A 14,668-nucleotide genomic window follows, 5' to 3' on the forward strand; every position below is an offset into this window, starting at 1 on the left:
CTCACGTTCATTCAACCTGTACTCCCTCGGGCATCACCTTGTACTTCTCCTTAGCACATCATTTCTCAAGCTGTTTGCACAGACTTCCTTTCCCTCAAATCTTATTTTTTTCTACAGAATCCCCTTAAATCTCTGCCCCTCTTTGTCTCAGCATCAGCTACTCACCTGAGAGATCATTGGTCTTTCCAATACGCCCATTCAGTGTCTCATGATATAAACCTATACTTTAAAAGCAATTCCCATAGGTATCTGTTGGCCCTTTTTCAATATGTGGAGCCCTGTTTTTAACAGGGTCACCCTGGTCAACAGTTGGGAGTGGAGGGCCTTTTTAAGGATAAGAGAAGCATTTCTCAGTCCTCACTGACAGAAGAGAAAAAGAAGCAAAGCCAAGGAGACTGAGTCACTGAGCAGCATGGGTCATTGGCACAAGGCTGGGTCCTGGATCTGGTTACTGGGGTTCAAGCTCAGCTCCTTTCTTGGATGCCCATGTGACTGAACAAGTTGCCTCATTTCCTCATCTGTAAAATGAAGACTAAGTGATTTCTAAGGTCTCTTCCATCTCCTGATCCTACAATTAAGAACATCTCTTCACGATTATTAATTATTATAAAGATGAAAATAAAAGACTACAGTGGATATCCCAAACCCCATTCCAGCACTGCTGTGACTTAGTGTCTTCATCTGTAAAATTAGGAAATTATCTAGATGGCCTCTAAGGCCTCTTCTAGACCTATAGTCAGTGAGACCCAAGTTAAAATCTCTCATATATTTATTAGCTACATGACTTTGGGCAAGACATTGATTTCTCTGTGTCTCATCTGTGAAATGGGGACAATAACAGCACGTATTTCCCAAGGTTGTTGTGAAGAACAAATGAGGTGACATTTGTAAACCTTATGCAGTAATATCTATATCCATGTGTGTGTGTGTGTGTGTGTGTGTGTGTATGTTTGTGTGTGTGTGGTACCTTTTATTGTCACTCATCCAACCTAATCCCCAAACCCTTGCCAAAGGTTAGGGAAGAGGAGGATGCTCACAAGCAGCTGTTTTTCCTGCTCAAAAAAACCTCATATTTATTTTATAAATTTTCATTTTATTTGATCCTCAAAGCAGCTCTGGGCAGTGAATTCTATAATTATTCCTTTTTGACGTATGAGGAAACTAAGGTTTCGAGGTCCCTGGACCTCAAGCCCCAGAGGTCTTCTGGGCCCAGACCTTTATTTTCCAAATAAAATAAAGCAAAGTCCAGGAGAAGTGATCTGTGTGGCTCACACAGGTGTAAACATCAGAGACAGATTTTGACCCCAGGTCCTCTGGGTCCAGGGGCAGTCCTCAGTGTGTGTGCCTTGCCCAGGGACTAACAAGTGACTGAGGTGAGGCCGGAGGTTCTGTCTTCCAAGTCTAAGTCCAGGGCTCTACTCATTCTGCCAGTAACAACTGGGTCAGTGCATCTGTCCAGCATCTGGCCCAGTGCCTGAAGCCTAGTGGTTTTTAATGAATGCTTAATGGTTGTTCATTAGTAAACAAGGAGATTTTACTGGTAGATCTCCCTCCCTGCCCCCGGTATTCTGGCCTATGTTATTTAGAAGAGTCAGAATGAAGCATGTTAGATGAGACAAGGAATCATGGGAAGTTTGGGCAAGGTATCAAGACTCAGCCCTACATCACACTGAGCATTTTGGGGTCCCAAAACCTAGATCAAGGTCTCCTCTGTTAGACCCTTTGAATGTTACAACCCTTCCCACCTGGCTTCACCCTACCTTGCCAGACTTAATGCACATGACTCTCCTCTGCCCACTCTCCAGGCTAGCCAGTGTAATCATTGCTCGTACAAATTGTTCTTCCCCCCTTGCAGTCTTTTCACTGACTGACCCCCTCCCACCTCACCTCTGCCTTGTAGAATTCCTATTTTCCTTCAGGGTTCAGCTCAAGGGACACCTTCCACATGAGGCCTTTTCTTCCCACCCACCCACATCATGTCGGCTAGAACTGTCCACCTACGTGTGGTCTCTCCCAGCTGGACTATAAGCAGCTTGAGGAAAGGAGTTCTGCATCTTCTCTGCTGACTGCTTACATGGTAGATGCTTAATGCATGCTTATTGATTGGTTAACCTCACCAAATAGCCAGGTAATTGCCCATTTGCCTTGGCAGTCTCCGATGGATCCAGAACAACAGGCATTTCTTCTAAGTCCTATCCTGATCCCCAGCCTCTAGTCTTAGGAACCTCCCAAAATTGTTGGCGACAATGCCACCCTTTGTTTTTATTAGAAATCTGCGTTTTCGAAAACCCACGATGAGTGCTGTATATGTTTAAACAGAAATAAAAATATACTGCGTGCATCATTTTCCCTGAAATTGCCCTTGTGAGACATTAACCTGGAGAATTTCCATGCCTTCCCCAAGTGAAACGCAAGCTCTGTATTTCCAAAACACTGCCACGAGGCGCAGCCAATCCCTTCCCCTATTCTCCGCCGACCCGACACAGGCAGTGATTTTGTGCTGGCCTGGAAAGTATGACGGCTCATTATTCATCTGTCGGTTGGAATGGCCGGAGGCCAAAGGGCTGCTGGGGGGTGGGGAGGGGGCACACTGCTGAAATGGAATTTTAATTTTTAAAAAGGAAAGGAAAAGGGGGGACTGCAGAAGAGAGTAGGCAATGGGGTGCTTTTAAAAAACATACAAATAATGTAATAGTTAAATTTAATCACAGTGCATGTCCAGGTGGATGTATCAGCTTCATTAACGGGTGACCTCACCATCTCACATTCTGAGAAAGGCTTGCTCATATAAAATGATACATTTATATGACCATATAGATAGAAATATATTTACATATATATAAAAAGAGCATGTATGTGGCTACTCCATACTTTCCTCTGTACCAAGCTATTTCCCATAATTGGAAAAATTAGGTGATGTAAAAAAAACCAAAGTAAAATCATTGAAAATGGATTGGATCAGAACTATCTTCAAAGAATTGGAAATAAATACTCTCTGTAGAAGACACTGGAGAGAGACATGGTGAGTGTGAGCAGACTACACCATGGAACCAGTGAGGAGTCCCCAAGAAGAGGAAGGATACATGTCCTAGGCAGGCTAGACAGACTGAATGTGGCAAGAACCAAGGACGACAGGTGGAGAACCAGCATTTTTGCTTCTGGTTGGTTGTTACCCTTTGTTCTCGAAGAGGACCAAAATGACATCGCTATGTTAGAGTCAAGTCTCAATGTGTCTGATTGTGGCTCATCAGACCAATACAAGCTCAGAATGCTCTACCACAGATCAGGCAAAAATAGTCCATGTGAACATTTGGGGTGGATTCTCTAGATTTGTGCATCATGCATTTCCTCAATTCTGCTTTGCTCACAGAGATGGCACACCATGCTGAGCAGTCCTGTGCCAGTGTCTCCTATGTCACACAACCAATCCCAAAGTTCTTAAGAGAGAACCAGCAGGAACTACCACTAATGGGCAGGTCTGTGCACCAGCCCCTAGGCAGTGCCCTCTGCTGCACCCCAGTCAATCAGGGTCTCCAGGGCATATTTTGACATATGTCTGACAGTGGAGTAGGACTCATTCATTCATATGCCACATTTGTTCAGTCACTCACCACTGATGGGCTCCCACTTTTGTTGCCAGTTCTTTACCAAAATAAAAAGTGCTGTTGCCAATATTTTTAGAAGTCTTAGTTTTCTTCCCTGTGGGTTTTGTGTTTTGTTGTTCTTTTACGTTTGATCATTTAGGGGTAGTTGGACCACTGGCTGCTTTCCTGGGTCAAAGGGAACTGTTGGGGCTTAGTTTCAAATTGGATTCCAGAATGGATGGAGCAATTTGTAGTTCCTCCAACTCTGTCCCTTGCATAGCCCCAATGCTGGGGATGCTCTGACCCTCCCCCTCCAGGCTTCTCTGATTTGTTTCAGGACTCCATTCTATGCTGCTAATGTGGAAATTTGTTTTGCACTACTAGACACATTGGAAATAGGTTTTGTTTCTTTGCCTTCTCAGTGGGTCAGGAAAGGGTAGAGTTTGGAACTGAAAGTCAGATTGAATGAAATTAAAGACTCACCTACAGTCCCCCTTCTTCAGTAGCCTTTTCCATCCCTCCCTCTCTCTCCTAGTGCCTTCCCCTTTCAGATTACCTTCCATACACCTGTCAGTGTATGTGTGTTGTCTCACATAGAGAGCTAGACTAAGTTTCATGAGGGCAGGATCAGTTTCCCCTTTTTTCTTAGTATTTTAATCCCAGCAGGGGTCTGGCACAAATAGTTGTTCATAAACAATGGTTATTTTTATGTTCCCCTTCTTTGAATGTGGTCTTTCTTTGTATCCCCAATACTTGGCACAGCACCTGGCACATAGTCACTGCTCACTAAATGCTTGTGGACTGACTGGTCAATTGACTGAAGGGACTTTCCCAAGGTCACAAAGTTGCAAAGCAAGAGAGTTGAAATTTGCCCCCTGAACTGTGCTGGGGTCCAGCCTACAGCAGAAGAATGTTGTAGGTCAGGTTTGCCCTCAGTGTTCCCAATCTCACTTTTCTTGGGCTCTTCTGTCCTCCTACCAGGTATATAATCTCCCATCCTTTCCATAAACACTTGAGTGTATAAATCTTTCCAGAAGTTGTGGCATTTAAAAGAATGAGTGTGGAAGGCTGAGGATATAAAGTAGACTGGGGAGCAGACAGTGCTTCGTAAATACTGTCAGGGAAGGAAGCCAGGAGTTAAGAGGTTTGTTGGTTCAGAGCTGGAAGGGAACTCAGAGGCCACTGAGTCAAACTTCCTAATTTACAAACAAGGAAACTGAGCCTCAGGGAGGAGATGAGGGTTGCCTTATTGACATAGAGGAAGGATTAGCACACAGGATCGTCATTCTAACCCTGGACAGCACCTCAGAGACCATCTTATTCAATCTCCTTGTTTTACAGATGAGGAAACTGAGACCCATTATTTCCCCATTGTCACACAGGTAGTGATAAAAGTGGATTTGAAACCAGGTCCTCTGATTTCCGAAGTAGTGCTTTTTTCTATGATTACTCCCAATGTTTAACACAATTCCTGGGTCACAGAACATACATTATAAATGCTACTCGAAAGATCATACCAGATTTCCTTAATCCTTCCTGAGTTAGCCCTCTAATGTCTGTGTATGAAATGATCTTGTTGTACCTACTCTACCCACCTGCCTCAGAGTTCTGGGATGAAAAGAAATCTGGAGACGAGTTCAAATCCTAGGACTAACATTTATTGGTTCAGTTTCATCCTCCTCATCTAAAATCTGTGTAATAATATGAAGGCAGCTAGGTACCACCATGGATAGAGCCCTGTACATAGAGTCAGGAAGATCTGGATTCAAATCTTGAATCAGATACTTATTAGCTGTGTGAGCCTGGACCAGTCACTTAAACTTTCTGAACCCCAGTTTCCTCACTTGTCAATTAGTGTGCTGGTCCCTCCTAACTCTAAATCAATGATCCTAGGTCTAGTAGATGGTAGGATTTTCAAAGATAGAACCTTGTTTCCTATTTTTCTTTGCATCCTAAAGCTCTCCTACTGTGCTCTAAGGTCTTTAAAGCTCCTTGTTCATAATAACCCCTTGAGAGAGGTCTTGTAAGCCTCATTATTCTCATTTGACAGATGAGGAATCAAGGTGCAGCCCATGCTCCCTTATACCACAATGGGCCAATGGGGCCACAGATTTGTACTCTGACCATGTGGATTCATTTCGTAGCTCTGATATTTAAACTTGGGGTTACTCTGGACAAGTCTCTGACCCACTCTGGGAGAAGACTTCATCTGTAAGATGAGGAGGCCAGGCGAAATGATCTCTGTAGCTCCTTCTAGATCCAAAGCTATGATCTTTTACTCTGTTTGGTCATTCAATCTCCATTTTCAGAGTTTGATGTCTCTATGGCAGCACTCAACAGGGAGGGCACCTAGGAGTCCGGAACTGCATTCTCTTTCTTTGTATTTACACACACTTTCTCCAGGATCCACTTTTATTCATGTGAATTCCCTTAGAAGGCAATATGGTGGACAAAGTACCGGCTCTGGAGTCAAATCCTAGCTCTGACACAAAAGAATTATGTGGCTTAGGTCAAGTCAGTTTCCCCTCTCTAAAGGGAGGAAGTTGTCTGTAAGGAAGTTCTCTTCCAGCTCAAGCCTCTGCAGTCCTCTGCTCTGAATATACAGTCCTACAACTGCCTCCCTGGAGCCACATGCTTCCTTCAGCCATAACGCCTTCTTCTAAATTTGTTCCTGCCTCTCCTTCCACCCACCTCTAATCTGGAGAGCTTGGCAGATTGAGGAGAACCAAGATCTTCGGTGACTGAGTAATCTGCATGAACAGCAAGGCATATCACAAAGCACCCTTGAGTTGGATGTGATGGGGCGGTTGATGGCACGTGCTGATGCCGTCCATGGTGATGGATGGCTCTCTGGGCTTGGCTCACTTCCCACTTTCTGAATACCGTTTTATTCTCCTTTGGGCAGCATCTAATGTATCTCCACTAGACTGACCCTGGTACTTCTGTCATCCCCACTATTTATGTTTTCTATCTTGCCAAAAGTGCATGTTGGCAACAGTGAAGCAGGAGGAAGGGTGTCCTTGAGAAAAATATTTCAGAGCTTGGGGAAATCATCCCAGTGATTCATGCTGGAAGAAGATGCATTCTTCTCTGGTCAAGGCCAAGGGCAGAGAGGAAGAGGATGAAATATTGGCTTGATGGGAGACTACGAGATTTTTAAAAAAGCAGTTGTCTTTTTTCTTAACCAGTTTTCAACGATTATTCTGTGTCTCTCACTCGAGTTTCTTCCCACACTGAGCAAATTAAAATGAAACAAGAAAGCTTTCAATACATAGCTGCATCATCCTATAAAACAAGTTCCCAATGTCAACTATGCCCAAAAAAATACGTCTATTTCTGTATTTTAAGTCCATCACCTATTAATCAGAAGGTGATTTCTCTTTCAGAGTCATGGTTAATTACGTCATTGATCAGAGTTCTAAAGTCTTTTCAATTGTTTTCCTCTATAACATTATTACCACTGTATACATTGTTTCCTCACTCTGCTTGCTTCACTCTGCATCATTTCGTGAAGCTTTTCCAGTTTTGTCTGAAGTTGTCCATTTCATCGTGTTTTATATTCCATTACATTCATATCCTACAATTGTTTTGGCTATTCCCCAACAGGAGGACAACTCCTTGGTTTCTGATGTTTTTGACTAGCTGGAAAAGAGCTGCTATTAATATTTTTGTACATAGATACCTTTTTTCCTGCTTCTCTAACTTCTTTGAGGTACAGGTCTACATGTAACTGGGGCAAATGTATGTACACTTCGATCCTACACACACACACACATATATACATGTATATATGTATATGTGTATTTGTGTATATAAAACACGTAACATATAATATTATTATTAATATATATTTCTGTGCACAGAAAAGGAATACAGGATGGTTAGAGCAGTGAGATTAGGCCATGGGAAGTGGGGAGCTGGCTGTGCATCTTTCAGAAGCGCAGAGCAGAGACTTCTTTGAGGCCTTGTAATGGGAAAGGACATTAGAAGGATGCCTTAAGCCTGTGCTTGGGAATGCACACCTCTCTGGAGGGCAAAGATTTAATTAGAGGGGGCCTGCTTGGGGCTCTATCCTCCTGAGAGGGATCCTAAGCTGAGGCCTCTGGAGTTTACAGTAAAGAGAGCAGAAAAGAGATTTGTCAGAGACACCGATGCTGTCAAACTGAAGGGAGCCTGATGTTTCGGGATCGGGGGCACCTTTAGTCACCCTTGGGTGTTGGCTTCACCTGGTGTCTGGCTGCGTTTGTGTTTCTGGTTAGGGAACAGAGGGCATATGAGAGTCGTACTTTTCCCCATAGGGTTTGGGTATTAGTTACCCTATAAAAGTTGGGTTAATTTTATAGTCCAAGGAGAAGGAAAGCCAAGAAGACTTCAGCATTAACAGTAGGATTTATGAAAGTAAACATAGGGAGTGCTTGCCGGATTTGGGGGACATTAAGATCTCAGTGTCTTTATGTCAGGGCACATGATCTATGGATATGTGTGTGTACTCAAAGGTTAAGTTTTTAAGAGCTTTGTGGGTACAAAGTGTTTTCAGGACTAACCCCCAAAGGCCTCCCCAGCCTCCCCACCCCCTTCCGTTCACAGTGTCTACTTTATTGAACAGGAGCTCTGGGCCAACTGAAAACTAGCTTCTTTTAGTGGCTAGTTCTTGCAGCTTTACCTCAACTGGTCAGTACTACTTAGTCTGTCCTTTGATTTCCCACATGAAACTTCCAAGGTACAGTCACCAGGAGACAGGGACTTGGTCTGTGATGTTCTTTGACATAAAGAACTCTCCATGAGCAAAGCCTTTCTATCAATGCAGGGCATCAATCTCTCTGCAACGTGGATGTATAGATAGATCTATTATATGGAGACAGAAAAAAAGGGGGAGAAAGGGAAGAGAGAGAAAGAGAGAAAGAGAGAGAGAGAGACAGACAGGCAGACAGACAGACAGACCTGCTCAGGGGCCTCCAGCCAGTATGTGTCAGAGGTAGAGTTGAATGACTCTGAGACAAACTGTTTACCCACTGCACTACACTGCCTCACACCCTAGAGATACTCAATAAAAATGTGTTTGTTGAATGAATATTTGTAAAGCATATATTAAGCAACTACTAAGTACCCTTAAGTACCCTAAGTGCCAGACTGTGGCTGGTGGTAGGGATACAGAGACAAAAAAGTGAACAGGTAGAGGGGGCGCAAAATGATGCAGTGGAAGAAACCTCAGCTCTTTGATCAGAGGCCTGTATTCAAATTGTGCTTACTGGCTTCCTGTGTGACACATCATGTCACCTTTAGTTAAAGCTACCTTTAGTTTCCTTCTTTGTAAAAGGCAGAACTGGCCCTAGGAGTTTCTGAGGTTGCTTCCAGCTCTGGATCTGTTATCTTATGAACAATCATCACTCTCAAGGAACTTACATTCTACTGTCAGGAGACATCATGTACACAGACAAGTACATAGAAAATATGCATAGGTTAAATAGAAAGAAATTTAGAGGGGGTGGTTAACAACTGAGAGACTGAAGAAAGATCTTGAGTAGAAGGCAGTATCTGATTTGGGCTTTGAAGGAATCTAGGGGATTCTAGGAACTGCAGGTGAAGAGGGAAGATTTCTAGGCAGGAGAAACAGCTTGTGAAAGGGTGTGGAAACAGGACATAGAATGTCTCGTACAGGAAATCGCAAGCAGGCTGTTTGCACTGGAATGTAAAGTACATGAAGGTTAGTAATGTGTGATAAGCCTGGAAAGATAGATTGGAGCCAGACTGTGGAGGGCTTCGAATGCCAGAAAGAGAAGTTTGTAGTTTTTCCCAGATGCAGTGGGAGCAGGGAAGTGACATGGTTGGATCCACGTTTTAGAAGGATCAGTTTGGCATCTCCACTGACAGGCTGGGGGCAGGGAGACTCTTTCCAGTAGCAGGTGATCACAGGCATCTTTGAACAAGGTGTGAAGAAATGAATGGACAGTTTGATCCATAAAAAACAACCGAATGGAGAGGTAGTGCGCCATAATGGGGAGAGAGCTGGCCTTAGAGCCAACAAGTTCGGGATTCAAGGCTCGTCTCTGACATCTGTTTGACCCTGGGGGCAACCTCCCAATGTTCCAGGACACTCTCCACTGCTCACAAGTTACAGACACCTTACTGACTAGATCTGAATCTGTGGAGGGAGACCCTTGAGTAGCACAGTCATGGACAAAGAAAATAAAATGATCACATTGGAGCTTAGATACACTGTCCTCTAAGCCCCTTCCAGTCCTAAATCCATGATCCTGGACATTTTTAATCTTTTCAAAGTGTGTTCTCCACGTTTATTGTTTTGTGCTATCCAATAATCTTGTGAGTCAGGTAGGACAGGCATCATTGTCCCCTTTTATAGATGAAGAAACTGAGTCTGAGAGAGATGAAATGGTTTGTTGGAGGTCAAATCCACTGAGGGCCCCAAGACAAGAAATTAGATCTGCTGTCTCTCAGCCCAAGGCTCCTTTGCACCAATAGATAAAAGAAAGATGATAGAGATTTTTTTAAACATAATAACTTCCTGATGTTTGCATAGTCCTTTCCATAACATCTGTGTTTGGTACTTCCCAAGGTGCAACAGCTGTAATTAGCCCCATTTCAAGGGTGAGGCTTGAGGACTCCCATAGACTGTCATTGGTCACACAGGCAAGAAGTGCCATAGGAAGGATTTGAACCTGGGTTTCTTCTGCCAGCATTCTTTCCAGAATTTCACAAAGTCTTGGTGTTTCAGTATTGACAAAAGAGGAGCAATGAGAGTGAGAGCCTGCGCCCTTGAAAACAGCACCATTTTAGTCCTGGGTTCCTTACCATGGGATCATGAACACTAGACCCATCAATCTTGGTAATCTGGCTATGATGGGTTTCCTTTGGAAGCCTACGTCTTTGATTTGGTGCATTTCATCATGTTCTTCTGAGAAGGGGGTCTGTCCAGAGGCTTGCCCAGCCTACCAGTGGGTCCACAGCACAAAGAGAGGTTAGGAGCTCCAGGTCTAGGGAGATGAAACTCACATGGTTTTCTTCTTTTGGAGACTTTCCAGGAGGACCATGGTCCAAGCTTGCTTTCTCCCTGAAGGAGGGATCTCCCATCTCTTTCAAGGGCTCAAACCCTCTTCCCAAGTCTACTTACTTGCTATGTGACTCACATAAATGGGGAATCCAGGCCACCACATTTTAATTTTCTTCAAGGGAAATAAAGTGATTCCAGTTAGAGCTTTTTGAATGATCGCTTTACTCACTGACTTTCCCTCTTCTTCACAGGCAGATAAAAGTGGTATTGTCCCCGTTGAGCATTTTGTCTTATTCTGTCGTTTGTACTGACTTCATTTTCCCTTATATGACAATTATCTCTGAACAAGCCTCCTCCCCACCCACCCACTCAGCCATCCTTGGACTGTCCATTCTTTGGGATCAGGGCTATGCCCTAGCTTTATTTTTATTCCCACAGTGCCTGCTATATAGTGGACAGAGAAGAAATGCTTGTTGAATTGAATTATGTCCCTTACTGGATAGAGGGCTAGACTTGAAATCACAAAGACCTGGGTTCATATCCATCCTTTCACATTTGCTATGAGTGACCATCTTGAGGAGGCACCACATTTCTTTAAACCTGTCTCCACATTTGACAATAGTGATGGTAAAGCCTGTGGTTCCCATGTCACAGAACTGTTTTGAGACTCCGGTGAGATCATGCAAAGTACTCTGCAAACATTAGGGAAAGATGTGAATGTGACGAATGGTATTACTAAAGTGTAACTCCTTGAGGTCAGAGCCTGGGACTCATTTATCTTTCATTTCAGTTTAACAACAATTCATTTATCTTCAGTTGCTGTGCTGGAGATACAGAGACAGCAAGAAGAGTCCCTGTGCTCAAAGGGTCTGCGTTCTACTGGGAAAATCTTTGTAAACCTACCTTTGCCCCCACGTGCCTAAAACAGTGTATTGCCCACTAGTGGCTGCTCCGTAAATGGCTGTTGATCCAATGACTGAAAGTCACTCTAACAACAAGCGTATATAGAGCATGTAAAAGTTAGAGGGCTCCTCCCCACATAAAGGGGGCACATCAGACACGGGAGCAAATGCTGAGAGAAGCTATGGAGCCCTAGGCTGTCCTTTCTTCCAGCAATGGTGACAATGTTGATACGATCATAGTTCTCTTAACAAGAGATGAAGGGCCAGGGGAGTGGTGTGGGATAAGACAGTGTAGAGACCACAATGCAAGTTACTGTCTTGGATGGGATGAATGAATGAATGCATGATTGAACGATACACCTACCTTTGAGTTGTATTTCTTCTTCTGGCTCACCTGCTGGCTTTAGTTGCAGGTTTCAAATCTTCAGGGCTTGTCCCTGAGAAAAATCTTACCAGCAGGTAGTGGTTGTGGTCCAAAGCATTGAATGCTGGCCGGACCACCTGGGTTGTGTTTATTGTGTTCACTGGTGGCCTCCTAACCCAATGCAGTTCCTTAACCCCTGGGGCCATGTGAATGGGTGCTGATGGGAGTGTACACTGGTACATCCTGAATCCAGTGCTTTTGCTATTAATGAAACAGAGTTTTTGCCAAAAAAGAATCATAATGGATAATATGCTTCTGGACTCTCAGCTATTTCCTTTCACTCTGTGTTACCTGCCTGCCCACCAGCTGTTGTAGAAATGAGGGTTTTCTTCTGTAATCTGGATGATTTTGATATCTGGAAGATCTTTTGGGGACCTAGACTGCCTGACCCATCATATCAAAAACCAAATAAAAATGTGTTTAGCTATAAAAAGGGATTTCTTTGAGCTCTAGTGAGAGAAATAGGGGATCAAAGAAAAGACAGATTTGCTTGGGTGGACAGACAATGGAAAAAAGGCAGAGCTACTTGGTCTTTCTGGTGTTGCTGTTTACTCTGCAAAGGAAAATGACCTTTGTACAGAACACCATGGAACAAAAATGACTAACAGGGAGGAGGGTGCCATGGACGTAGTGTGCTTTGATTTTATCCAAGTTTTAGTGAAGTTTATCATGCTATTCTTGTAGAGAAGATGGAGAGATGTGGAGTAGATGATAATGAGAAGGATTCAATATTGATTAGATAGCCAGAATCAAAGAACAGTTATTATTGATTCAACACAGACAAATTGGGAAGTCTTCAGTAGAGCGCCCCAGGGACCCAGGGATACTTGACTCAGTACTGTTTGACATTTTCATCATTGGTTTGGATAAAGGTATAGATGGTATGCTGATTAAACATGCAGATGATGAAATAATAGGCAACACACTGAATGACTGAATCAGAAGTCAAGAAGATATGGACAAAGTTGGCCTCAGTCTAATAAGATGAATTTCTGTAGGGATAAATGTAAAGTCTTGCATTTGGGTACAAGCAGTCAGCTCCACAAATAACAATGAAGGAGGCATGGATAGATGGCAGCTATTCAGAAAAGGATCTGGGGGCTTTAGTGGACTACAAGCTTAATGTGAGACAACAGTGCTAATGCTATTTTGTCCCATAATTGTCTTCAAGTATTTGAAAGGTTGTCACTTGGAAGGAGTATTTGAATTAATGTGTTTGGACACAGACTGCTGGGGCACATTTCGGCTGGGCATGAGGACTAACTCACACAACTATATTAGCTATAATGAGTAACAATTAGTACAGTCCAAAGTAGAGAAATGGTTCTTCCTCACAATTGGTGGTCTTCAACTGGAAATGAAATGGCCACTTGTTGAATGTTACTTACGTAGAGGATTATTGCTTAGGTCCAGTCTGACTAAGGCTGCCTCTGAGTTTTCTTCAGACTGAGATTCTGCAATTTTGTGACTAATAGGTGCTTTGGGTGACTACTAGACTGTAAGATAAAAATACAAGATGGTTTCCCTGATGACTCCTCAGAGCACAGTGGGGATGGAAATCTCTGCCTATGAAGGGTCATTTCTGGGGCAGCCTCCCTCTGACAGCTGTGATTTGTTTTCAGGGATGAATATGAAGAAGATGGATTCTGCCAGCCATACCGGGGGATTGCGTGCGCCAGATTCATTGGTAACCGCACTGTCTACATGGAGTCTTTGCACATGCAAGGGGAAATAGAAAATCAGATTACAGGTAGGTCATTCCTTAAAAAGACATTCCTCAACCATCCACAGTCACTCAACAACAGATATTTGCTGTAGACAAGGTACAATGTCAGGTTCGGAGGAGAGTACAAAGAAGACTGTAGCATGGTCTATGTCCTAAGGGAAGTCACAGCACCACGTTAGGAAGGAACTTTGCAGGAGGGGGAAAAGGAAACAGAGAATCCTCTGAAATGTGAGGGTCCCTGGGCTTATGTCCTGTCTTTGACACTTAATACCCCACATGATGATCTTGGACACTCTCAAGGATTCCAATTTTCCTTCAGTAAAATTAAAAAAAACTTGGGCTAGATGACTTCAGTATATGATCCTAATTATGTGTGTTTATTATGAAATGGCTTCTACAGACATAATGCTACTTTTCTTGAATCTAGCCAAAACCATTTTTTTCTAGGCTCCAAATGAATATGTATTCCACCTTGGGTCACAGGTTTAGGGCTGGAAGAGACCTTAGAGTTCATCTAGTTCACATTTTTCATTTTACAAATAAGGAAACTGAGGCCAGGGAAGTGAAGTACCTGAGGTGAAAGAGGCAAAGCTGGGATTCAAACTCAGGTCCTCTCACTCCAAATATGGCTCCTTTTGACTCTAGTCCCTAGCTTCCTGCTATTTGGGTATCTTTTGCTTTTCATATTTTCTTTCTTTTTCTTCGGAATGCATGTGATCCCTCCCAATTAGTATTTACACATGACTTCATTAGAGAGACAGTGTGGAATAATGTGGGGGAAAACCACCCACTGGGATTGGAGTCAGAAGATGCGAATTCAAATTCAACTTTTGGTGTGTGGTGACGGTATGGCCATGTTTCTTCATCTATAAAATGAGCGACAGAGGAAGAAGGTCTACCATTGACAGGATGTCTTCAAGGCAGAGGCTCCTATTGTGATCTTTCCCTACAAAGATCTCCACCTCCCAGGGCTCCAAGACCAAGTTCAAAACCATGAAAGCATGGTGGCCAAGAGTCACAAAG

The 14,668-nt window shown here is 43.4% G+C and overlaps 1 protein-coding gene across 3 annotated transcripts in view; it reads left to right on the top strand.

Annotated features, from left to right (window-relative positions):
* Nucleotides 1-14,668, top strand: part of ROR1 (receptor tyrosine kinase like orphan receptor 1) — a 363,189-nt gene that overhangs the window by 317,956 nt on the left and 30,565 nt on the right. For all 3 annotated transcript variants that reach the window (XM_072649728.1, XM_072649729.1, XM_072649730.1), the window contains one exon: nt 13,542-13,669. In XM_072649728.1, the coding sequence (XP_072505829.1) occupies nt 13,542-13,669 (128 nt within the window). The remainder of the gene's footprint in view (nt 1-13,541; nt 13,670-14,668) is intronic.

This window comes from Notamacropus eugenii, chromosome 2, assembly GCF_028372415.1.
Source record: "Notamacropus eugenii isolate mMacEug1 chromosome 2, mMacEug1.pri_v2, whole genome shotgun sequence".
NCBI lineage: Eukaryota > Metazoa > Chordata > Mammalia > Diprotodontia > Macropodidae > Notamacropus > Notamacropus eugenii.